We start from the raw sequence: 27,638 nt of genomic DNA, 5'->3' as shown, positions 1-27,638 counted from the left end.
AGGCTTCTTTGCAATCCCTTTAGCCTGTCTATCCCAGGACTGGGTTTGCAGCCACCTCTGCCTGTCAGCTGAGGCAGCCCTTGGAGCAGCATGAACATTCATCATGTGTAGTGTTGTAACCTCTCAACCTGAGTCCCCCACACTATTCTAAAGAAGTGTCATTTCAAGTCACCCATGGGAAAGGAGAGTTCCACAAACCGCAAATAAGCAGTGGAATGTTGTTAGATGCTTTTTACTCTTACTCTTTTGGGGGGCCCACCACCCGGCTCCCAAATAAATCACACACGGAGGCTCATTTTTAATTATAAATGCCTGGCCTTACCTTTGTTTGTTTCTTGCCAGCTTTTCTTAACTTTAAATTATCCTGTCTAGCTTTTTCCTCTGAGCTTTTACCTTTCTCTATTTCTGTGTACCTTTCATTATTTCTTACTCCGTTGCTGGCTGTGTAGCTGGGTGGCTGGCTCCTGGAGCCCTCCTCCTTCTCTCCTCGTACTCCTAGATCTCTTCCTCCCAGATTTATCCTTCCATTTATCCTCTCTGCCTGCTAGCCCCGCCTATTTCTCTCTCCTGCCTCACTATTGGCTGTTCAGCTCTTTATTAGACCATCAAGTGTTTTAGACAGGCTAAGTATCATAGCTTCACAGAGTTAGACAAATGCAACATAAACATAAGTAACACAGCTTAAAATAATACTCTACAACAGTGGAGTTCATACATGTTTTTGTCTTTTAGAAAGGCAAAACTCTGTTTTTTTAGAATGTGGCATGGAGGTGTGGCAGTTGATAGTGCATGAGGAACTTGTCTCAGCTGGACAAGTCTACACATTCAGGAGCCTGAGGAAGCTCCAGAGGTTCTTACTTGCTCATGTAGAAGATAGTGTCATACAGTGGTTAAGAATAAGTGGTCTGCTAAATTATATTTCCTCTTTATTTAACTTAGAAAAATTCCTTTGAGATTCTAAAAATACATACAAAACCTCTGTAAGTTTTCCATCTTTAATATACTATGGAATAGCATAGGAAGAATGACATTTTTATGTCATGTATATAACCAAGTTACTCTCCACTCAAACATTTTTGCACATGAATACAAAGATATCTAGGAACTTGGGGAAAAATGTTCTTTTTTTGCCAATCTATAAAGTGACCACAAGTATGTGATATTTATTCCATTGTTCCATCCCAGAAACTGTGACAAGCTCTCAGGTGTTTCACTGTTGGTAAGGAGGTCTTGATTGCTGGTGGCAGAAGTGTTAATCCCTGAAACAGGACCCCCCCCCCAGAAGTTTCCAAGGATAAGCATTGTTACTGTGATGCAATCAAGGTGCTGTCCCTTCCAACTCCCACAGATACTAGTACTGGACTGCTGGAGCAAAGAAATTGTCTTTTGCTATGTTTTGATATGTTTTGCAAAGCAGTTGCTTCTCATAAAGCACTCCCAACATTTTGAAGAAATTTCACAGGCTGTTTTTGTTCCTTTGTGTCTCTGTAATTCATCACTTCACTTAAATCTGTTACCACAGAACATCCTGTGTCAATTGTAGTTTACCCAGATGCATCAACCCTATGTGGTTCAGTGTTAAATGAGACACTGCTGCTATTTAGCTACTGTAAGATTAAAAAAATTAGTGGATGAAAGAAACCATATTACAATAGAAAATTCTGTAATTTTCTCGACTGGAACTTTTATTATGTGCACCCAACAGATCAAGTTTCCAGGCAAATGTTAGAAAGTGTGGGCTTCACTTGGCTTATTGATTTGTCACTTTAAAGGAAGTTATTTTAACTAGGTTAACTATGCGCAGCACTTTAAGCGTTGCTCTTGTGGGATTTTGAAAAGTGTGTTCTAACATGATCTGCCATTGGGCTGTTGATTTTAAACCTGACTGTAGCTTTCACAGCCAAGATCTAGTTATGGAAACTCTGTGCTTCAGTTACTTTCCTGATGAGGGTAAATCATACGTCTATATATCACTACTTTAAATCATTCAAAGCATTTAAACTAGCGCCTGATATATTATAGAAGACAACAAATAAGCAAGCCTTCATTATATACTGGGATGGAGAGGAGTCATTTGTACGTTCTACTGATAATGTAAGGTGGGTTAAAAAAAACATTTTTATGAACACTGGAAATGCAAAATGTCTCCATTATTGTTGCCTATTTGCTTCCAGCCCACCTTATAAATATGATTGATGATTTTGTTCCTGGATCCAATAGTGGACCATGGTATTATTTCCACTCCCTTGGTGCCATCTTTATTACATTTCCCTGACTTGGATCTCGGCAGTTGGTGCTACACATAATTTTTGTTAGAGAATGGGAACTCCCTCTCATTTTTGTTCTTCCTAGAAGCAGTTCTTTTCTTTCTTTCTTTCCTTCTTTATTTCTTCCTTCCTTCCTTCCTTCCTTCCTTCCTTCCCTCCCTCCCTCCCTCCTTCCCTCCCTCCCTCCCTCCCTCCCTCCCTCCCTCCCTTCCTTTTTTTATTCTTTCAGGAAATACAGCAAGTAAGAGCTACTTTATCAATCTTCAATGCAAGATCCGGAATCTGGGTTGTTTTTTTCTTTCTCTGAAGCTCTAAATGAGCAATTAATTGCTTAAGTGATAAGTGGCCTTCCTTATTTGATGGTGGGAGAAGGTTTTTAGGTTCTGTCATTTGTCAGTGAGATTGTGACTCAGTTGCTCTGTCTTAGGTCTGATAGTGAATCTCATCCAGTTTGGTCTGGTTCCACTGGGACAGCCTTCATATTCATACAGTGTCAACTGCTAATTCTTCATCTATACAACAAAACTTACATAGACCTTACACACCCAGAGACAAATGAGACTTGAGGCTTTGTTGTGTCTCTTCTCTTTGCCTCACATCACGGCTGTGCCCAAAGTGGGCAGCAAGCAGCATTTGTCTGATCTCTCTGTCTAAAAATTGCTTGGGCCCGAAGAATTAACACTTAGCTGCAAAGAAATTCCAGCATATTAATCATACACTAACCCGACGCTGAACATTGGAAATGGGAATATAATACGCTGCAAAATTTCTTTCAGTCACAGAAGATCTTATTAGACGCAATGCTGAGCACAACGACTGTGTCATTTTTTCCCTGGAGGAACTTTCCTTGCATCAGCAAGAAATAGAAAGGCTAGAACATATCGACAAATGGTGCCGGGATTTGAAAATTCTCTATCTTCAAAATAACCTCATTGGAAAAATTGGTAAGTGTCATTCATTTGTTCTCATTACTTTATAACATTTGAGTGGGAGAACTTTGGGAAATAACTGAAGAATAAGGCCACAGGGAAAGAGACACAGCCACCTTTAAGTAGCTGCTTCCAGAATATTCCCCAGGCCTTTCTGTGTGTTGTTGGCCATGGTGCCCAGCGGGATACTGTTATGGCATTGGAAATGGGGTTAAGTATGCTCATGATCTCCTAACAGATTTCAAAGGGGGTGGATATGAGTTGTGGGAGCCCATTTTCAGGTTTCCTAGTGGCTTTACCCAGAAGGTCTGCATAGAGAGGATGATTGGACCATGGGCCTGAGTGCAGGTGTCTGAGATGGTCTGTATTTGGCTATGCTGGGGAGAGGTCTTTTGCTCCACCCCTTGGCATTTCTGTAAATACCCTAGGGCAGAGATAGTCAGGGCCCTTTTGAATAGGTTCCAGGCCCTCTTGAGGCTATCCTGTATTTTCTATCTTTATCTCCCCCCCCCCTCTAATCCTTCTAACTAACATTTCCTGTTGCTCCTACTCAAGAGCACTCTGGGGAAATGTGAGGGTGGTGGGTAGCCCCCCTTCACAATGAGTCATTCATTTGTCATGGCTATATATCTCTCTGTAAAACTGGAAAGACCATGTTAGAATTTAAAAGTTCTTGTCATATATGTATACCAGTACATTCTCTAGTTGTTGTTAAAAAAAATCACAGATGCCCAAACTTAAAAGCAACCAAGATATCCTTCAGTTGGTGAATGGATCAATCTATGAAATAAATGGTTACAGAACAAATGAAAACACATAGAGAAGCTCTAAATGTACATATTAAGGGAAAGCAATGAATATTAAAAAAACTAAGCCTACATGAATCTAACTATGATGTTCTGGAAAAGGCAGAACTATAGAAACTTCAAAAAGATGAGTGGTTTCCAGGAGCTAGTAGTAGTGAAGAACAGATAGAGCATGGAGGATAATGGCAGATACATGTTGTTGTAGTTGCGTGTTTGTCAAGATACACATTATTAGTATTATACTAAGAGTAAACGTGTGGGTCATGATATGTCAAAGTAGTCATATCAATTGTAATGAGTCTATACTCTGGTATAGGATATAAATAAAGTATTGGAGCCAGTAATTTGGGGTTGGGTAGGGAAGGAATGGGGTATATGAGAGCTGTAAGTTTTACTAAGTTTTTTTCTATGAACATAAAATTTGCTCTGAAAAATAAGTATATATTTTTAATTGTCTTTGTCAGATTACCACACATTACATTAGCCAGTTATGCCATTGGTATATTAAGGTGGTTAATATACCTTGGTATATTAAGGTGGTTTTAGTTTGGAATGGAATTGGCAGGTAAGTGCAGAAGTCATGTGAGCAAAGATCAAAATGTTAGCATTGTAACTGATTTTATTAGTTACTTTTCTGATGCTGTGAAGAGACACCATGACCAAGGCAACTTATAGAAGAAAGAGTTCATTGGGGGTTTTCTTACAGTTTCAGGGGGTTAGCTTATGACCATCATGGTGAGGAGTATGGCAGCTTGTAGGCAAGCATGGTGTCGGAGTAGCTTACACATTGAGACAACAACTACAGGGCAGAGAGAGACAGAGAAAGGCATGGACTTTTGAAGTCTCAAAGTCCATTCCCAGTGACACACCTTTTTCAATAAGACCACACCTCCTCCAAGGCCACACCTCCTTACCTTTCCATCCTTCTCAAGCGGGTCTACCTATTCAAACCTATGAGCCTATGGCAGCCATTTTTATTCAAACCACTAAACTGATAGAGGCCTTTACAGAATGTAGTACAGACTAGTAAGTAGATAGATTTGCTAATACTACCCTCAGAATAAACCTCTCAGTTATAGGCCGAGCTGAGCACCCACAAGTTTCTCCCAACCAAGTAGGCTCGTGCTTTTTGGCAGGAGGGAACTGGATCATGTGTTCTCTGGCAGGGACATCCTAGAAGGGAGAGATGGAAGGAAGAAGGGAAGGAGGAAAGGAGGGAAGAGGGAAGGAGGGAGAAAGGAGAGACTTAGAATGCCGAGGTTTCTTCTCCCAAATTACCTCTTAGATAAATTGGTCTTTCCCTGTCTTCTGCATCCTTCCTTGCCTTAACAATGAATTAAGGGACAAATACAAGGATGGTCTACAGAGCCATTAAATGGGGTCTTGCCACACAGGAACAAGTGGAGACCCACTTCTGTTAAAGCAACTCTCCGTTAATGGTAAAAGCATGCATGGGCTCAGGTCTCAGGTAGACTTGTCTGTGAACCCTTCCCCTGCCACTTATTTGTGAGCTGTGTGAAAAAAATAAACAAATCAGTTAAGCTGATCAGGACTGAGTTGGGGTATTCATAAAACACTGTTAAAACCACCTCTTGTAATGCAGGGTACAGGATGGATGGGGTGATGTAGGGACTATTGTGCTTATAGTGAAATAAGACTTTAGTAAGTGAAAACTCCCAAGCTACTAATGTCATTACTTAGCCCAGGTTGTCTCAGCTAGCCTACGGAAGCCAGAGGTAGGAGGGAGAAGTGAATAGAATTGGAGGAATAGATGGAGTGAGTGGAGATAGAGTGCCACCGCTGGAGTACATGGGTCAGCTTTGAGGTTACAGTTAACTTTTCAGGGATATGCAATGGCTCTCAACAGGGAGCATTGAGCTATGGCTGGGATTATCTTGGTTATGATGTGTGTGTGTGTGTGTGTGTGTGTGTGTGTGTGTGTGTGTGTGTGTGTGTGTGTGTGCTGGAGGTGTGTAAGCTACTGGTCCTACTCGGAAGAGGCCAGGGACACTACTGCACAGGATGAGGATTATCCAGCTCAAAATGTTAACATTACCAAGGCTGAGAAATCCTGGTAGCGTGGGTGCTGCTGATTCTCTGGGTAATTGAAAATTGGCTTGAGGATTATAAAAAGCACAGATTTGCATCATTTTGGAAGATTTAGTAAAACTATATATTTCTTCAGATAAATATTCTTGGCATCCTTTGCTTTACCAGGAACTGGAAACTCTGGCACACTGTTCAATTAAAAAGGCGGTCAGAGAAAACCACCAGCTTTTATTCATGGGCGCTTTGAAGAACGATGCTAATTGTACAGATCTCAAAGAGTTCCCGAAATTTTAATCTCCACAGCTGGGTCCATCACAATTACTAATTAGTAGCATAGTATTTCAGGCCTTTTCAGAGCTGTGAGAAAGCTTAAATTTTTGCTTCCGAAGTATTCTTAAATTAAACACTTTTAAATTCTAATAATGGGATTTTTCAATGCTGCTCCACCCATGGGCATTTAGGCATGTATTTAGCAAGTAAAAGTACTTCTCTAGGATCCACACATGCTGTCCTACCATTGAGGTGGAAGTTTGCAAAGCAACTGCCTTTCCTAGAGCTCCCTGGCTCACTGGGTGGGACAGATGGACTGTGGGAGGAAGGCTCTGCTCAGCCATGAAGCAAGTGTGAGCCAAGGACCATCTGGGGTTCCACCAAAGTGCAGAGCCTATGGGGGCAGCCACCAGTGATCAGCTCTCCCAACAGATCCCCCGTGGGCCTTGTAAGGATGGGGGATGGGGTGGTGGATAAGCTTCTGTCAAGGGTGAAGGGATTTGGTTAACCAGAAGTCTGTGGGCCTGTTTGTGGCAGTTGGTAACAACGGCCCCCACGGTGGTTTGGGTTCAGAGCTCTCCAACTCCCTCCAGGCTGCTGGAGAGGGGCTATGTAGTTTTACTTACAGTCTTCATCTTTCGCCTGGCCAGTTTGATTCCCTGTCTCTCGGGATGTAATTCTTCTTGTGCGAGTCTTGTGTTGATTTCCACTAGGTGACTCTAGCATCTGAGGGCTGCACAAATAATACAACCAGGAAGCAGAGCTCTTTGTAAAGCAGGTATCCCACTGTGGGGTGGCAATTTGAACAGGAATGACTGAGCATTTCTGTCTAGGATGTAGACAGACACTCTGCCTTTCATGATTCTTGGCACACAGAAACCTCCAAATATGTTGACAACTGAATGCTCAGATGTTGCTAGAGACCCTTTTGTAAACATTAGTACTACTCAGAAATTTAATTCCTCAGAGAAGCTTAATCCATCCTCAGATTCTCATTTTAAAAACAGTGGACTTGAGGCCCCGAGAACTAGCGTTGTTGTTCTTAGATCTATGAGGCTATTTACATGATTTAAGTTTAGATGAACTCTGAATAGTGCTTAGTGTGATAATAGTAAGTCATGCTTGCTATTCATATCTCCGAGGATCCGGGAGAGCAGCATTAGTTAGTCAAGGCTGCCCAAAATTCAAATGTCTTCACAGGGATATCATCTTTCTTTTCATCTGAAGGAACTGTTCTTTTAAGGGAAGTCTAATGATTTAGTGCACAGCTCTGGAATCAAATTCTTTTGGCTCTATCATTACTCTTGGACATGTGAGTTAATTCTCTCCACATTGGCATTTTCATCTGAAAAAAAAAGGAGTTGGCAATAATTTTTACTTCATGTAGTTTTTGTTAGAATCCAATAAAAGTACTTCTAGCTGGTGAGATTACTCAGTAGGTAATATGCTTGCCTCCAAGCCTGGTGACCTGGGTTCACACTCCAGGATATACGTGGTGGCAGAAGAGAACCAGCTCCTACAAGTTGTCTTTTGATGCCCACACACATCCTATGGCACATTCACCCATACCCATACATATGCACAAAATACATAAGTGTAATTAAGTGGCTTTTAAAATTTAATATAGTTGATAAGCCTAGGATGTAATATGACATATACAAGACAGTCAGCTGTGTCTTATTATCAGCTGCTTTTAGAGACACTCAACAGCAATTCCTTGACTAGCTCATACTTGTTTTGTCTGACTGGCCTTCCAGATTTACTTAAAAAGATAATCCCATGTCTGGTTAACTTTGGCTAAAAGTAAAGAAAATCCCATTTCCCAGGGCTTAACAATAAGGAATCTTTTTTTTTTCCTGTCCAACCATAAGTCCAGATAGAGTGCACCCCAGAGCAGTGGATCCCTTTTCTCTCTTCTCCCACCACAGGGTAGACTTTATTTACAGGTGGTTCCCTCATGAAGTTTGAGCACTAAAGGAATAAGAGTTCTCTCCTTGTTACCATCTTGTAGTAGAAAGATACAGGGAGTCCTGAAGCAGGGAGCATTAAGTTTTTGCCTAACTGACTGTGAATATTTGTGATGTGCATCCTTTACTATAACACATGGCTGTCAGGAGATGCTGTGGGCTGGTTGGTTTAACCCTAAATTCTGTTGCCTTCAAACAGCAGGAGATACTGGGTACTATACACTGGCCAGCTTTCTTAAATATAGCCCAATGGAGTTGGAAATGGGTAGAAAAATGAGCAAACATTGGTACTCTTAAGAAGAAGGGAGGAAGAGGGGAAAACTAGTGGCTGTTGTATAGATGTGCTCTCTAGTTTATGTCAACCTGACACAAGCTAGAGTCATTTGGGAAGAGAGAACATCAACTGAGAAAATTTCCCCACTCGATTGGCCTGTGGGCAAGACTGGTGTGTTTTCTTGATTGATGATTCACGTGGGAGGGCCTAGATCACTGTGGGCGGTGCCACCCCTGGGCTGGCGGTCCTGCATGGTATAAGATAGCAAGCAAAGCCACCCATGAGGAACGGCCCAGTAAGTAGCACTTCTCCATAGCTTCTTCTTCAGCTCCTCCAGTTTCATGCCTTGAGTTTCTTGCCCCGATTTCCTTGGGTGTTGGACTGTTACCTGGGAAGTGTAAGAAGAAAGAAACCCTTTCCTCCCCAAGTTGCTTTTGGTCATGGTGATTTAGCACATCGATATAAACCCCCGACTAAGACAGTAAAGCTCTGAAAAGCTGCTGGCCATGTGTTACCCATGTTTCTCTGTATAATTTTCATGGTAAGTTATGAAATAGTCTTATCTCATAAAGGCTAATTAATTATATTATTTGTATTTCAGAAAATGTTGGCAAACTCAAGAAACTTGAATACTTGAACTTAGCATTAAACAACATTGAAAGAATTGAAAATTTGGAAGGTAAATTTCTCCTGTTTTGTTTACGAGGTTAATAAAAACTTAAAGGTAGCTTTACACAGCATTGAAGATACACAAGGTAGATTTTAAAATTATATTTTACATAAATCTTGCTCATCTCAGCTCTTATAAAAATTCAAACAATGAAGTGATATGTAAATCTGGAGCCATAAATGTATTTTACCCCTTCCTAGCTTGGTCTCCTTACCAGAGGTGGCTGTAGTTGACATCCTGAAATATGTGACAGGATTCTCTCTTGTTTTGCTTTCTATCAAATCATATCATGCTTAACATGTTTTTGTGGTGTGCATCTCTCTCTCTCTCTCTCTCTCTCTCTCTCTCTCTCTCTCTCTCTCTCTCTCTGAGCATATGGATGTCAAAGAACAGCCTGTGGGAGTCGGTTCTCTCCTTCCATATTGTGGGTTCTGGAGACTCTAACTTGGTCTGGCAGTGGGTGCTGAGCTCTCTCTTTCTGGTCCTTATGAGTAGTATTTTGAAAATTAATTTCTTCCTGGAAACTACCTTGATGTCTTGATATTCAAGCAAAGGGACTGGAGACTGTGCAGGGCCATCAATATTGATGGGGTTAGCTAAGCACTTGTCTGCAGATGGACATCTGAGGATTCCTGTGTTTTGCTAAAATAAGCTGGCGGCGGTGCGCACCCTTCGCCAGCCACTCTTTATGCAGTCCTCCACTCCCCACCATCCCCGGGTTTTATTTAGACTTGAAATTCCTGAGCTTAAATATGCAGATTTTGAGATACACTGCCAAATTTTTCTTCTGAAGGATTGCATCAGCTCTCTTTGCACCTGCCAGGCCACATGAGTGTCCTTTCTGTACATCTTCATGAAAGCCTCCCGCACGCTGGAATACACTTGGGAACATCGTCACTGTTTGCTTTCAGATTCTTTATTGATATTGATCTTGGCTTCGGTGTTCGACACTTATAGGATGTTGGTATTTCTTCTTAGGTGAATTCTAAGATGTTTCCTGTCTTTTAGCCTATTTTTTGATTGATTTGCCACTTTTGGAAAGTATACTCATATATTCAGGATCTTAAACTATTGTCACATGGTACAGATATTTTCCTTTTATATACCATTTTTAATGTATTTAAGTTATGAATGATACTGGTATGCAGAAGTTTTATACTATTATATACTAAGCTATCAACCTCTTCTTTTCCAGTTTCTAAATACAGTTTATTTTGTGTTGTTTCTACTTTCAATGACTTAATCTTTCACACTTACCCTCTATAATCCATCTCAAGTTCACCATGTCAACTGAATCAAAAGATACTGTTTTCTCAAAATGTATCATGGCTGAAATACTTGGATCCCTCCTTGAAATTGAAATATAAATTACATACCATAGAATTCACCAGTGTGGATGCACAGTTCATCAGTTTTTGGTACACTTCTGTTTTCTAGAACATGTTCACCATGGAAAAAGAAACCTCCTATCATTTAGCATTTATTACACATGTGCTCCCACCTCACCTGCTGATGACAGCTTGAGGGGCAGATCACTATCCTGAACATGTGTGTTTTAATGAATTCTCTTCTGTACCATCTCCAGCTAGGCTGGAAGCATCACTATGGATATATTTTCTATCTCTGAACATTTCTTCAGGACGTCATTGACTTTGACCTCACAAATCCCAAACATAGACTTTTGGGTCCTTGCTTTCTTGATAGGTGTGTGGGGGGGGGATGGAATTCTTTTGTGTGGCCCCTGTTCACTTTCTTTTTTTCTTTTTCTTTTCTTTTTGAGATAGGGTTTCTCTGTGTAGTTTGGATGCCTGTCCTGGATCTCGCTCTGTAGACCAGGCTGGCCTCGAACTCATAGAGATCCACCTGGCTCTGGCTCCCGAGTGCTGGGATTATAGGCATGCACCACCACTGCAAGCCCCTGTTCACTTTTTATACCATCTACTGCTGGCCCACAACTGCTTTGTTTGCCCTGTCCATGCTTCTCAACTGCCAACCCTGTTTTGGTCATAGGTTGTGTATTTGGGCCGAGTTTCCTGAATGACACTTGGCATCAACTCCCCAGCTAAGGCCTCTCATAGTCCAGCATCTCAGCTCGTGTGGATCATGAAGCTCCCTTAGCCTTTTGTCCGTGGCTCCTCCAGAATTTGGAAAGACATCATCTTAGTCAGATGTGATTCCATCCTGCTTCTTGCATTTAGCAGTCATTGCCTCCAGCAGATTGAAATCCTATCTGCAGATGTGGTGGACTCAGCTCCCCCGCCTTCACCAGAAGGGGTAGCTTTCTTTTATGGCACTTCAGAGGCAAGATTGGAGTAGCTCTTCCATGATACCAGGTCCCTGTGGAAGGCATCCTGGGTCATAGCACTAAGTAGCCCAGCCAGTGGCTTGTTGGTGTTTACCACTGCCTGCAAAAGCTCCATCCAAACAGCAGACAGGCTGGTTCTGATAGTCTCATAGGAATTTGAGCTATTCTCCAGTGTCTCTATTTCAACCCAAATGATCCCATTTAATGTTTTTCTGTGTGCTAGATCTTCTGTTGACAAAAATCTGTTTTTGTTTACTTGTAAAAAAAATATTTCTAAGGGTAGTTTTCCAGATCAAGAGGCTTACCATTTTTTCCTTTCACCCTTGCTCCTTTTTCTTTCTTTCTCCTCTATATTATTTTCTGATGTCCTTCCTTTCTCTCTCTCTAATCATCTCTCTTTCTCATGACCTCTAGTCTATTAATTGGATTCAGTTATAGTCAGCTGACATTCCATGCCTCTTAAGCTGCATGTCTAATTTAAACTAGTTTGTCTTTTTATTCTGCAGTCTGAGACATCTCACCAGATTTAAATCCCAGAATAATTATGCTATGTTAATTCTTTCTCATTCTAGAATTCATTTGCAATTAACCCTTTGATTTGGCCACAATTTTCATCCTTCTCACTCATTTCTGTATTGATTGCTGTTTTCCTGTAGTGCTATTGCTATTTGATGGATGAAATATCATCTGATAGATGTGTTGTATAGTTATAACTCTGATTTTAATACCTTCCGTTCCCCGAATGTTTTCTCTTTATGGCCCGCCCTGTTCTATTCTGCACTGTTTCTTCAGGTGGTGACTCGGTGTCCTGCAGTAGTCACAGAGGATCTGGTGTGTCCAGTAGCTGGTGTGGCCTTGCGGTTGTGAGCTTCACTTTCCCCAGCCAACCTCTCTTCTGCATCGCAGGGCTGTGTGCCCTGTGAGTGGGTGGAGCATGTTGACTGGCAGCTTTGCTGCAGAGTGAGGGGCGTGGAGCAGAGGCAGGCAAGCTGCTCTGCCACCCCACTTCCATCTGTCAATAGCTAAATTGGGAGGATTTCACTTAGGACACAGTAGGTTTAGACTCTTTGCCTCCCCGTGTAGAATGGGCATTTCAGTGACGTATCTACAGACATAAATATACATTGTCCCTTTTGAATTTTTATCCTCAAAACCTAGAGATTGCCATTATCATTATCAAAGGCCCAAATCCAGTGTTGTCAGTGCTGAGGTTCCGATCACCATTGGTGTCTTCCTGTTTTAGAGAGGCATGCATGACTGTTTCCCTGTATGCTACAGCTCTGTCACTGTTAACTGGCGGCCAAATAAAATGACAACAGTTACTCAGCATGTACATTTATGGCAATAAATTTTTGATATAAATGTCAGAAAGCTAATGACAACTCTCACTCTTTAGGGTTGTCCAGGGCTTGTTTTTTGTTGAGAAATTGTTCAGGGACTGGGAACTTCCCTTTTAACAGATGTTCTGGTCATTCACCACTAGAGGGCAACAACGCTGCTATTGTGTTTTGAACTTTGCAAAATGCAGTCAGTGTACCTTCAGCCTTTCACCCGTGTGGACAGGTGCTCCCTTCTGGATTATGCTTCCCAGCTCTAATGGGGAGGAACTGGGTGCAGGGTTGTTTGAGGAAATGCATATCGAAATCAGGAGTGTGTATAGGGATGGTAAAGAAAGAGGGGGTATCTTTTTTTCTGACGTGCATGCACTTTTGGTTTACTTGAAGGGCTAGAAGTGAGAAGAGGAAGATGGATTTATATATTCAATCCACCTGCTACAGCAAATCTCAATCTGATTTTAAAAAGGAAATGGGGGCCTTTATACCCTCTCTCTCTTTTGCCTAGATGGCAAAGAAGAGGAGGAGGAGAAAGAAGAGGAGGAAGAGGAGGGGGAAGAGAAAATGAAATCGAAATGAAAGCAAAGAAACCTGTCTCTGTTTTTCTTTTCCCTCTTCTCTTTTCTATGTTTAGGATTCACCAGGGCAGAATGAAATGCCCACTGCCCCTCCTCCAGAACCCTCCACTCTAACCTGGAGGGATTGGAAGGGTACTAGGTGTTTGAGCTGCCTTCCCACCTGAGGCAGCAATCTTGATGATTTCAGTGACCTCAGACCCTTGGGGTCAGTAGCTGACCTCTTTCAGGATAGAAGGCAAAGGGTAAAGGAGAGAATGCTTGCCTTGGCAGGGGAGACTTGGTCAAGTTTGGCCACCTAGGAACATGCTCATCTATAGTATGGAAAACATGGTTTATTTATTTATTTATTTATTTTACATTTAGGTCAAGTATAAGCAAAGTGAAGATTTGTTTTCTTTTTTAAACTATTATGAACATATAGAGGGTCCTGAGTCATTCATCCATAAAACTGTAGCAAAGCCCCAAACCATGAAAATTTTATCTTGTTGGAATCTTGGAAATCAGCCTTTTCTTACATGAAAGAAAGACACCGTTAAATGCTTTGCAGAGCCTCCCAAAGTACGTGTTATACCAAGTGTCAACACAATACACGGTTCTTACCTCACAGGTAGCAGGAGATTGTTTATTCTGAGCCAAATAGGAGTGAGTGTGGCTTAGAAATAACCTAGAAAAACTTCCCCAAATGATTTGTCCAGTGTGGAAGTTTACATGAGCTCCCGTCATCACTGAATAAAGTCATGGATTAAGGCACTTATGAAATGTATTAGTGGGGACAGCAGGTCAGTGGGGTACAGCAAAGCGGTGTCATAGGCTTTGATGCTGTCTGATGGCTTTGAGTTGCTGGCAGCTCATGATCTGCTAATTTCATGCCGTCTGAAGGTTTTGCCTGGTAGTTGAAAGGACATTGAGATACAGAAGGTGAGTGCTAAATGGCTTTAAAGGGACTAAATATAGCTAAGACAATTAGACTTTGTGACTACACTCTTCCAGCTCTCCACAGTCACAGAGTTCTAATCCATCAATGGGCCACAATCAATGTAAGTGTAGCCTTTTCCTGGGGAATTCAGTTTACAGTTGTCTTGTTGGGCAAGCGGCACATCTGTGCATTCAGAAGCCAGATGTTTTATGTCCCATGGCACTAGGAAATCTTGTCCATAGGATGTGATAGTGTTGAGTCTGAGTGAACAGGAAAACAGTCTTTAGGGGAAGCTTGTCCATCTGTGTCACAAGGACTTATTGACCAGAACTCATAACATGATCAGTGAAGGCACTCAGTGACTGTGACTATTTAGTTATATGTACCTCTTGCCCCTTGTCCTACTTTTTTTTTCTGTTTAATGTAAAACTCTGTCAGTTCCCCAAAGATAGACTTGGAGTTACTGGGCCCTTTCATTTGTCCCTTCCAACATGGCCATATTGGTCAAACCTCCTCTCTGACTCTCACCATTACTCATCTCTCTTGTTTTGGGACCAGTGGCTGATCAAAATCTGTTGGGGCTGTTGGAGCTGGCACTTTTGTTGAAAAACTCGTGTTACTTTATAAACTAGAGCCAGGTTAATTTTATGTGATAGCTCACTTAGTTTGTGAGTCAATTTTAATCATACCTTTTAAATGGTATTATTAACTATAATATGTACATATTAATTATAATATACACAATTATTTATGTATATTAATCATGTAAATATACAATTTAATACATATATGTATATACACACATTTGTGATGTGTAGAAACAAATATACTGTTAAATCAAAATTATAGGCTGGGTGGTGGTGGCACATGCCTTTAATCCCAGCACTCGGGAGGCAGAGCCTAGCAGATCTCTGTGAGTTTGAGGCCAGCCTGGCCTACAGAGCGAGGACAGGCACCAAAACTATACGGAGAAACCCTGTCTTGAAAAAACAAAACAAAACAAAACAAAAGAACCAAGATTATAGAACCTTTGTTTTAAAACTCAATCAAAGATAAAACAAACCAAATTTATTCTTTTAAAAGGGAGTATCCTAGCCGGGTGGTGGTGGTGGTGGTGGTGGTGGTGGTGGTGGTGCACGCCTTTAATCCCAGCACTTGGGAGGCAGAGGCAGGCGGATCTTTGTGAGTTCAGCCTGGTCTACAAAGCGAGTTCCAGGAAAGGTGCAAAACTACACAGAGAAACCCTGTCTCGAAAAAGCAAAAAAAAAAAAAAAAAAAAAAAAACAAAAAAAAAAACAAAAAAACAAAAAAAAAAAAAACAAAAACAAAAACAAAAACAAAAACAAAAACAAAACAAAAAAAACCAGAGTATTCTTTTCTATCAGTTCAGTCCAGCCTAGGTCACTCCCAGCTTTGTGGTGACAAATGCTTTGATTTATAGATGCAAATATATGTTGCATAAAAGTTTTAACTGGAGAACTTTAACATGATGATGATGATACTTGTAAAGGAGCACACACACACAAATACTTTTCAGGAATGCAGATCTGAGTTCAAGCTCCAACTCAGCCACTCAGGAGCTGTGAGAACATTGGTAATATTTTGCTTTATATACTTTAGGGTTCCAATTACCCAATGCAGTGAAAAAACAGACTAAGCAAAGCTTCATGTCTTGATAGACCTCCCTGCCCCCACAGATGTATAAGTCAGAATTTCAGGGCACATGGCTGTTGATTCCTTTCTTAACTTCTGCACCAGCTGGAACTCTGATAGTGTTTCACCTGGCTTCTGAGTGTCCTAGAGTAATTGTTCTAAGTTCAAGCTTTAATGAGTTATTTTTTATGCATTTTAACTGGAACTTAAAAATTGTGCATAGTTAGGAAGCACCATTTCATACTTTATTCATATGTACATTGTATGCATTGGTGAGCATCCTAGTACTCTGGGAGACCCTATGAGCCTTTGACTCAGTTTTGAAAGATACATAACTTTATTATTGCAGCAGTCTATCAGCTGGAAGTCTCTGAGATCAAGCCAGGTACAGGGAGAGTGAGCGGAACTAGATGCCAGCTCCCCTGGGAATGGCTTGAGTGCACGTGAAGATAGCAACATCATGGAGGCAAGTGCCATCATTAGCAACCTGACCTTAAAGAGTGATCATCATTATCTCTTTCTCATAGGCATGGTGTTGGGATTAAATAAGACATTTTCATATATGCAGCAAGCACATTCTATGCCTATAAAGCATCTTTTCATTGTGTGTGTTGTGTTCATGTATGTGGACGCATGTGTGCATGGAGGTCATAGGAGGACATAAAATACCCTCCTTTGTATAAAGCTCTTTATTGAGACAGGAATTTTTTCTGGTTTTTCAAGACAAGGTTTCTCTGTGTAGCTTTGGAGCCTGTCCTGGAACTCAATCTGTAGACCAGAGTGGCCTCGAACTCACTGAGATCAGCCTGCCTCTGCCTCCCAAATGCTGGGATTAAAGGGGTGCACCACCACAGCCCAGCTGAGATGGGAATTTTTATTAAACCCAGACCTTGCTATTTTTTAGATAGGCCAACTGGCCAGTAAGATCAAGCAATCCTCCTGTCTTAGCTCCATAGCACTGTGGTTGCAAGCATACATGTGTGGCTATGCTTAGCTTTGTGTGTGGGTTCTGGGAATCCAAAAACACAGGTCCTTCATACACTTGAGCTATCGCCTCAGCCCATGTTAATTATAAAAAATAATTTTGCTGTAGCATTTCAATATATGTATATAGCACACTTTGATTATCCTTGTACCCTCTTGTAGTAGGATATCAGAGAAAACCATAGAAACTTTGTATTAGCTTTCTGTAATTTTCTCCTATTTGTATATAAAATATCAGATATAGCCATATTGCAAATTTTTGTAATAAAGAATAGTTTGCTTCCATTTCTATCATTACCATTACCACCTTGCCATTTTTCCACCTGTCCTTGGACACTGCCACAGCACATGGACAGGGTTAAATTTTAGGTTTTCTCACTTTGATCATTAGCTCCTCCATGTTGTGATACAGATTTCATAACCGCAATTCTTAATGTTTTTTGGTAATAGTGGAATAGAGTTTGGTTAACCAGTTTTAAAAAGTTGTGTGTATGTGTGTGTGCATACTCCTATATATGTGTGGGAGTGTTTGTCTATGTGTGCATGTGAGGAGGCCAAGGTAAACATCTAGCATCTTCCTCTCCTCTCCTCCCTTCTCCTCCTCTCCCTTCTCGTCTCCCCTTTTTCTGCTCCCCTCCCTTCTCCTCTTCTCTCTTCTTTATTTGAGATGGGGTTTGCCAATGAACCATAGACTTGCCATTAGGCCAGACTGTCTAGCTAGTGAGACCCTAGGATCTACCTGTTTCCACCCTACCTCCAGTACTAGGATCACAAATGAGTGCTGCTGTGCCCAGATTTCATGTGTGTTCTCGGGATGTTCAGATCCTTATGCTTATTCAACAAACATTTTATCCACTGAAACCCCTCCAAGCCATGATTAACCACTTTCATAAACTGAACCTGTGGCTAGTTTTCTTTACATGCTGACATATTTTATGCAGTGTTCTTACTGGCCAGAGCATCACATCCCACGGTGAAGGTCATCTGGTGGCACTGAAGGAAATTTGATCTTCAGTCAGCCTTGTCAGTTCTCTTTCCTCAGTTGCTCCATTATATTGAAAGTTCTATTTTCCTTAATTTTCATCTAGCCAACTAACTAATCTCTCTGGCAAAGAACTTGCCCAATCACCCATTGTCCCCTTTCTCTAGCTCCACTGTTCTCTTTGCTCCATGACCCTCTTGCTTCCTCCGTTGCCTTCTCTCCGTTAAGTATTTCTTAACCATTTCTATTATGCTGAGGAACTTCTTGTATGTAGTAGGCAAAGCCATTTTGTGTTGGTTTGAAAGAAAATGGCCCCCAAAGGGAGGGGCACTATTGGGAGGTGTGGTTTTGTTGGAGTTGGTATGGCCTTGTTGGAGGAAGTGTGCCACTGTGGAGGTGAGCTTTGAGGTCTCCTATATACTCAAGGTACACCCAGTATCTCAGTTTGCTTCCTGTTGCCTGCAAGATGTAGGACTTTCAGCTACTTCTCCAGCACCATGCCACCATGGTGATAATGGACTAAACCATCTGAAAATGGAAGCCACCCCATTGAATGTTTTCCTTTATAAGAGTTGCAGAGGTCATGGTGTCTTTTCAGAGAAACAGAAACCCTAACTAAGGCAAGTTTAAGACAATTTCCCAATGTCCAAGGAACTCAGATTATAACAGAAAAACCTAAGTTATAAGTAAGTATTCAATCACAGTACAAGGAAATATCAGAAAAGACAAAAGTTGTACAGAAAATTAAAACATTAGAGAATGTCTAAATGTCACAAAAAGAACCAAAGGACAGTCAGTTTCTAATTTGTCACTCTACTCTACCGCTCTTACATTTTATATTTTGGTTAATAAGCAATTGATAGGAAGAAATTATGTGACATTATGTGAATATCCTGTCCCTTATCATTCTTTTATGTGATGGTTTTAATACAGTCACTAATGATCCTACAATTCTATAATTCTTCATTTGTTGGATGACATTATAACTTAAGCAAGAACTTCACCTTCTCCTCTACTTATTCGTTCATTATTTCTTATATCATTCTGGGTGCATGGACCCCTGCTTTATTCAGTGGATTATGTCATTGTGTTAATTCAGTAGATTGTGCTATTACCATTTTTTTAGTTTGGTGTTCACATTGTTCCAGGCATGGCCAGTGCAGTCTTTCCAAACAGACTGAACATTGCCATGCTTTGTGGCATGTCAAGATATTGTGTTCTTTCTGTCATTTATCTAGGGTTTTTTTTTTTTTTTTTGTTTTTCAAGACAGGGTTTCTCTGTATAGCTTTGCACCTTTTCTGGAACTCACTTGGTAGCCCAGGATGGCCTAGATCTCACAGAGATCTGCCTGGCTCTGCCTCCCGAGTGCTGGGATTAAAGGCATGCAGCACTACCGCCTGGCTATTTATCTAGTTTTTCTCATTTTTCCCTTTCACATATCCTTGTAATGAGTGGGTATAGAAGATTATTTTCATATTTCATATAAAAGTTAGTAGGAACCAAAATTATAGTGCTCATAGTAGGTTTAGTAGAAAGGAAATGAATGAGAAAAATGAGTGGTATAGCCACTGGCAAGCTGCCCTTGCTACAGCAAATGACTTCCTACCCAGGCCAAGATGGAGTCAAGTGCTGAAATCAAGGAAAGGTGAAGCAGGGAGGAAACTATCATATAATAATTCAGTTCTATTATACAACTTTGAGAAATGAGGTCACTCACCAAATGTGACAGGATTGCAGAGCAATGAACCAATCTGAATTGAGTTCATTTTGCTGACATACCCAAATTTACTTCAAGTTAATTATCCACAGGAAAACAACAGAAAAACAGTGTAATCAAAAAGCATAGGGGATCACATTATCCAGGCCCACACCTCTGGCAGAAACTGCCTCTTCCCCCAGAAGCTAGGTCAGCATCCTGAGCCTCAGGTAAGACTGCCTGCCTTCTCATGCTTGCCCAACATAATCTCAACTGCCCCTCCTCTCTTTGTCACCACATCCTGGCCCACATTTCTGGTGGAAGCCTTCCATCCCATCAGAGTCCAGGCCAGAATCTTGATCCCCAGAGGCCAGACTAGCATTCTGAACCCCCAGAGACCAGGGTAACTCCCTGAAAACCAGGCAGAAGCCTCCTACCTCACGAGAAGCCAGGCAAGCATCTGAACCCCAGAGAAGCCCTGGCTAGATCAGAGGCCATGCACATACATAGTCAGAACGTCAGCCCCAAACTCAGGCAGCAGCCCTCTACTAGGCCAAGAGACCCTCCAGACCCTCAGAAGTCCAGCCCCCAATGTGGGTGGAGACCTACTACTCAACCATAGACTACAGGGTCCAGAAGACCAGAGAGAAAACAGAAACTAAGGAAGAAAACATCCACCAACAAAGACAAATCCAGAAATTGGACCCTAGACCTATAATCACTCCAAATCCAGATGCCTAAAGGTAAGAACAAAAACAACAAGTCAGAACAGTGTGTGACCACCAGAGCCCAGCCAACCCACTACAGCAAGCCCTAAATATTCCAACACAGCTGAAGCACAAGAAAACAATCTTAAAACCAACTGTATGATGATTATTGAGATCATTAAAGGGGAGATGAAGCTTGGTTATGTGGTCAAAACGACTCTGAGATACCATCTTATACCCGTTAGAATGGCTAAGATCAAAAATACTGAAGACAGCTTATGTTGGAGAGGATGTGGAGCAAGGGGAACACTCCTCCACTGTTGGTGGAATGCAAACTTGTACAGCCACGTTGGAAATCAATATGGCATTTTCTTAGAGAATTGGGAATCAACCTCCCTCAAGACCCAGCTATACCACTCTTGGGCATATACCCAAGGAATGCTCAATCATACCACAAGAGCACATGCTCAACTATGTTCATAGCAGCATTATTTATAATAGCCAGAATGCGGAAACAACCTAGATGCCCTTCAACTGAAGAATGGATAAATAAAATGTGGTACATATACACAATGGAGTACTACTCATCAGAGAAAAACAATGGCATCATGAGGTTTGCAGGTAAATGGATGGAACTAGAAAAAAATCATCCTGAGTGAGGTAGCCCAGACTCAGAAAGACAAACATGGTATATACTCACTCATAAGTGGATACTAGATGTAAAGCAAAGCATAACCAGACTGCAACTCACAACTCCAGGGAGGCTACTTAGTAAAGAGGACCCTGAGAAAGATACAGGGATCACCCAAAGACAGAGAAATGGATGAGATCTACATGAGCAAACTGTGGGTGGGCATGGGTAATGGAGAGCAAGGGTTGGGGGAAAGAGAGCTTAGGGGACTGGGAGGTACCAGCCGGATCAGGAGCAGAGTGGGAGAATGGGAAGGAAGATACCATGATGAATGAAGACCCTATGGGAATAAGAAGAAGCAGAGTGCTAGAGAGGTCCCCAGAAATCCACAAAGATACCTCCACTGTAGACTACTGGCAATGGTTGAGAGAGTGCCTGAGCTGACCTGCTCTGGTGATTGGATAGCCGAACACCCTGGCTGTCATGATAGAACTCTCATCCAGTGTCTGAAGGAAGCGGATACAGAGATCCATGGCAAAGCCCCAGGTGGAGCTCCAGGAGCCCAATCAGAGAGAGAGAGAGAGAGAGAGAGAGAGAGAGAGAGAGAGAGAGAGAGGGGGAGGGGAGGGGAGGGGAGGGGAGGGGGGGGGAGGGGAGGGGAGGGGAGGGGAGGGGAGGAGAGGAGAGGAGAGGAGAGGAGAGGAGAGGAGAGGAGGGATTGTATAAGCCAGAGATATTGAGACCATGATTGGAAAAAGCACAGGGAAGCCGGGCGGTGGTGGCACACCCCTTTAATCCCAGCACTCGGGAGGCAGAGGCAGGCTGATCTCTGTGAGTTTGAGGCCAGCCTGGGCCACAGAGTGAGTTCCAGGAAAGGCGCAAAGCTACACAGAGAAACCATCTCGGAAAAAAAAAAAAGCACAGGGACAAATAGCCAAACTAGTTGAAATATATGAACTGTGAACCAATGGCTGAGGATCCCCCATGGAACTGGACCAGGCCCTCTGGATATTGGGACAGTTGATTAGCTTGGACTGTTTGGGAGGCCTACAGGCAGTGGAGCCAGGACTTGTCCTTGGTGCATGGGCTGGGTTTTTGGAGCCTGGACCTATGCAGGGACACTTTGCTCAGCCTTGGTGTAAGGAGGAGGGGACTGGACTTACCTGGGCTGAGTCTACCAGGCTGGGCTGACTCCCCAGGGGAGACCTTGCCTTGGAGGAGGTAGGAATTGGGGGTGGATTGGGGCAGAGGGCTGGGGGGTAGGAGGAGGGAGGACGGGGGAATCCATGGCTGATATGTGAAATTAAGTTAATTATAAAATAAAAACGTGTGTGTGTGTGTGTGTGTGTGTGTGTGTGTGTGTGTGTGTGTAAAGAGGAGATGAAAAACTCCCTTAAAAATCAAGAAAAAGACAGCCATAAACTTGGAGGAAATCAAATCCCTTAAAGAATGCCAAGAAAGCCAAGAAAAAAAAGAACTAAACAAACAGGTGAAGGAAACTATTCAAGACATGAAAATCAAAATGGAAGCAATAAGGAAAACACAAACAGAGGGAATTCTGGAAATGAAAAATCTGGATAAGCGAACAGAAACGACAGACACAAGCATCACCAATAGAATGCAAGAGATGAAAGAGAATCTCAGGCATTGAAGACATGATAGAAGAAATAGATTCATCGGTCAAATAAAACATTAAATCTAAAAGATTTCTAATGCAAAACATCCAGAAAATCTCAGATGACATAAAAAGACAAAACCTAAGAATAATAGGAATAGAAGAAGAATCTCAGCTCAAAAACCCAAAAAATATATTTAACAAAATCATAGAAGAAAATTTCACCCACCTATAAAGATACAATGAGTTTATAGAATCCCAAACAAATTGAATCAGAAAAGAAAGACATCAAAACACTAAATATACAGAATAAAGAAAGAATATTAAAAGCTACAAGGGAAAAGGGCCAAGTAACATATAAAGGCAGACCTGCTAGATTCACATCCTAACAGGAACAAACAATCAGTGATCATTAATATCTCTCATCAATGGACTCAATTTGTCAATAAAATGACACAAGCTAATAGAATGGATATGAAAATAGTGTCCATACCTCTTCTGCATACAAGAAGCACACCACAACATGAAAGACAGACATTAACCTCAGAGTAAATATTGGGGAAAATTATAAAGGCCACTCCACGTAGTTAAAAGGAAGATTTATTTAGTGGATGACTTACAAATGAAGGAATGGATAGGTTGCGGGGGTCTGGGGAAGGTGTATCGCAATCCAGCGGTGTTCTCTGGAGCTCTGCACAGTCAATCTCCACCGTCCAGGGTCCAGGCGCTGAGAGCGCGCACAGAGAGAGCGCTCGCCCATCCAGCTCTCGGGTTTCCAGCACCTCCCCTCGCCCCGCCTCGTAGGCGTGACAGTTGCCAGAGTCTCAATGGGGGTTGGAACTTCCAGATCCAAGCTGGAATGGCTACCCACTACAAGTAAAGGGTTGGAAAAAGATTTTCCAATCAAATGGACCTAACAAGCAAGTAGTTGTAACTATCCTAATATCTAACGAAATAGACTTCAAATCAAAATTGGTCAAGAGAGATGGAGAAGGTCATTTCATATTCATCACAAGAAAAATAAAGTCTCAATTCTGAACATCTATTCCCCAAATGCAAGTACCCACATTTGTAAAAAGAAACATTACTAAAGCTTAAATCACACATCGGACCCCACACATTAATACCAGGAGACTTCAACACCCCATTCTCACCAATGGGCAGGTCTGCCAGACCGAGACTTAACAGAGAAATAATAGAACTAACAGATGTTATGATTCAAATGGACCTAACAGATATCTACATAACATTTTACCCAAACACAAAAGAATATATCTTATCCTTAGCACCTCATAAAACATTCACCAAAATTGACCACATACTCTGTCACAGAGCAAGTCTTAACAGATACAAGAACACTGAAATAACCCCTTGTATCCTATCAGACCACCTTAGATTAAAGTTGGATTTCAACAACAGTAGAAACAACAGGAAGTCTACAAACTCACAGAAACTGAATAACTCTCTATTAAGTTACCACTGGGTCATAGAAGAAATAAATTAAAGACTTCCTAGAATCCAGTGAAAATTAATGCACAAAGTACCCAAACTTATGGGACACAATGAAATCAGTGTTAAGAGGAAAGTTCATAGCAGTTAGTGTCTGCATTAAGAAATTAGAGAATTTCATTCCAGTAACTTAACAGCACACCAGAAAGATCTAGAACCAAACAAAGCAGACAAGAGGACCAGACAGCATGAAAAAATCAAACTTGGGGACGAAAGCAATAAAACAGGAACAAAGAGAACAATACAAAGACTCAACCCTTTGAGAAAATCAACAAAATAGATAAACCCTTATCCAAACTAACTAAAAGGCAGAGAGAAAAAATACCCAGATCAACAAAATTAGAAACAAAAAAGAGGACATAACAGCAGATTCTGGGGATCTAAAGAATCATTAGGTCATACTTCAAAAACCTGTACTCCACAGAATTGGAAAATCTAAAAGAAATGGACAAATTTCTTTTAGCTACCATTTGTGAAAGTTAAATCAAGATCAGATAGACAATTTAAATAGACCAATAACCCCTAAGGAAATAGAAGCAGTCATTAAAAGTCTCCAAACCAAAAAAGCCCAGGGCCAGATGGTTTTTTTTTTTTTTTTTTTTTTTTTTGGTTTTTCGAGACAGGGTTTCTCTGTGTAGCTTTCGCCTTTCCTGGAACTCACTTGGTAGCCCAGGCTGGCCTCGAACTCACAGAGATCCGCTTGCCTCTGCCTCCCGAGTGCTGGGATTAAAGGCGTGCACCACCACGATGATGGTTTTAAAGCAGAATTCTACCATACTTTCAAGAAAGAGCTAATACCAATACTCTTCAAATTATTCCACAAACTAGAAACAGAAGAAACATTGCCAAATTCTTTCTATGGGGCCATAGTCACCCTGATACCCAAACCACACAAAGACTAAACAAAGTAAGAACTATGGACCAATTCCACTCATGAGCATTGATGTAAAAGTTCTCAATAAAATACTGGCAAACAGAATCCAAGAACATATAAAAAACATCATCCACCATGACCAAGTAGGCTTCATCCCAGAGATGCAGGGATGGTTCAACGTATGAAAATCTGTCAATGTAATCCACCATATAAACAAACTGAAAGAAAAAAAATATGAACAAATCATTAGATACTGAAAAAGTTTTTGACAAAATCCAACACCCTTCATGATAAAAGTCTTGGAGAGATCAGGGATACAAGGGACATACCTAACCACAGTAAAAGCAATTATATAGCAAGCTGATAGCCAACATCAAATTACATGGAGAGACACTCAAACCAATTCCACTAAAATCAGGAACAAGACAAGGCTGTCCATTCTATTCATATCTATTCAATATGGTACTTGAAGCTCTAGCTAAAGCAATAACAAATAAAGGAGATTAAGGGGATACAAATCAGAAAGGAAGAAGTCAATGTGTCATCATTCTCAGTTGATATGATAGTAGACATTAGCAACCCCAAAAAATTCTATCAGGGAACTACTACAGCTGATAAACACCTTTAGTCAAGTGGCTTAATACAAGATTTACTTAATAACACAGGATCAGGATGCACTGGCTACTACTAGGTGTAGCTAGAGTTTTCCTGCCTTGCCCACAGTCAGGACAAATCTTTGTCACCCGCCAGTCCCACAGCTGCTCAGACCCAACCAAGTAAACACAGAGACTTATATTGCTTACAAACTGTATGGCCGTGACAGGCTTCTTGCTAACTATTCTTTTATCTTAAATTAATCCATTTCCATAAATCTATGCCTTGCCACGTGGCTGGTGGCTTACCGGCGTCTTCACATGCTGCTGGTCATGGCGGCGGCTGCAGTGTCTCTCCACCTCAGCCTTCCGCTTCCCACAATTCTCCTCTCTCCTTGTCCCACCTACTTCCTGCCTGGCCACTGGCCAACCAGTGTTTTATTTATTGACCAATCAGAGCAATTTGACATATAGACCGTCCCACAGCAACTAGGATTTAGTCTTTAGATATTGAAGGCTGCAGAGTTTGCCACTCCATTCCCACAACATAATTCAGTCACAAGGAAGACAGCCTTTACTGATCTAAGCTTCCAGAGGCTACCGTGGAAATCAGGTCAGCCTTCTCTGAGTTCAGCAACAACTATGGACAGTTTAGAAGAAAGCTATGTGCCTCCTTCTTTCCCTGTAGGCACATCTAAGGAGTGCCTACTGTGCTCTTGTATCATAGTGTGTATGGAAATTCTCTGGGGTCAGGTACTGTACTTCGCACTTTACTTGAATCATCTCACCTCTCCAGTCCTGTCAATAAACAATACTGAGCACATCACTGCAATTCTATAGAGAAGGAGGCTAAGGCTTGTAACTTACCCAAGGTCATAATATCAAGGATGATTCAAGTTATCAGAGCATCTGGCCATTTGTAAAACAAATAATGGATAAATCAAACTTACTATATAACTGTGCTTATAGTTTCTTATTCTTTTCCTATTTTTTTTTTGTGTGGGGGGTGTTTGGAACTCAGAGATTGGCCTGCTTTTGCCTACTGAATGCTGGGATTAAAGGTGTTTTCCACTACCACCCAGTCCCCCAGCCTTTTTTCTAATTTTTTTCAAGACAGAATTTCTCTGTGTAGCCCTTGACATTCTGGCCTTCTTCTATTTCTTTTTTTAAAGAGGGCATCAAAACAAACTTTATTTCTTCACTTGTCCTGATATTTCAGTTCTTGGTGGCCTTAGAACCAGTGACTCTTCTGGGTGACTCTGCAAATTTTAATTCTGATACATTACTTTTAGGAGATGACTTTTCTTTGGGAGGCACTTCCCATCATTTACCATCCTTGGTAAAATGTCCTAAGCTCCTAGTAAAATGGTTAAGAAGACAGCTTCCAGGCACCATGCCTGTATGATGCCTATCCTAGGAGCTGTAGATATATTGCTTTCTCTGTTTCAGATAAATGACCAAATCCAAACCTTTATCAGCCTGAGTCTTACAAATATGAGATGGAAATGGTTCTTACCCAGGCTGGAAGGACCAAAAGGGTTGAAAATCAGAACTGTAGATAGAAAAGTGAGATAAGACTATGAATTTGAGTTGGGGTTTCTGAAAAACCATTCATTGGTAAGCAATGCAAATAATCAGAAGATTAATAATATTGTAGTAGAATATTATTTTAAGATGTGTTACTTTTGTTTATGCTGCATTTGTTTAACTCTGTGAAGCTGTGTTACTGTGCCTTTGTAAAACACCTGATGGTCTAATTAAGAGCTAAATGGCCAATAGCAAGGCAGGAGAAAGGATAGGCAGGGCTGACAGGCAGAGAGTATATATAGAGGGAGAAATCTGGGAGGAGAGGATCGAGTAGCCAGAGAAGGAGGAGGACACTAGGGGCCAGCCACCCAGCTACACAGCAAGCCACAGAGTAAGAATAAGATTTACAGAAGTAAGAACAGGAAAAGCCTAGAGGCAAAAGGTAGACAGGATACATTAAGAAAAGCTAGCAAAAAACTAAGCCAAGCTAAGGCCAGACAT

The 27,638-nt window shown here is 41.4% G+C and overlaps 1 protein-coding gene across 1 annotated transcript in view; it reads left to right on the top strand.

Annotated features, from left to right (window-relative positions):
* Dnaaf11 (dynein axonemal assembly factor 11) overlaps positions 1-27,638 on the top strand; it is a 107,968-nt gene that overhangs the window by 8,600 nt on the left and 71,730 nt on the right. Inside the window, exons 2-3 of the mRNA XM_042264958.2 lie at positions 3,044-3,211; positions 9,164-9,241. Of these exons, the coding sequence (XP_042120892.1) occupies positions 3,044-3,211; positions 9,164-9,241 (246 nt within the window). The remainder of the gene's footprint in view (positions 1-3,043; positions 3,212-9,163; positions 9,242-27,638) is intronic.

The sequence above is a fragment of the Peromyscus maniculatus genome, chromosome 20, assembly GCF_049852395.1.
Source record: "Peromyscus maniculatus bairdii isolate BWxNUB_F1_BW_parent chromosome 20, HU_Pman_BW_mat_3.1, whole genome shotgun sequence".
Taxonomy (NCBI): Eukaryota; Metazoa; Chordata; class Mammalia; order Rodentia; family Cricetidae; genus Peromyscus; species Peromyscus maniculatus.
This window is presented reverse-complemented; position numbering and strand designations above follow the sequence as displayed.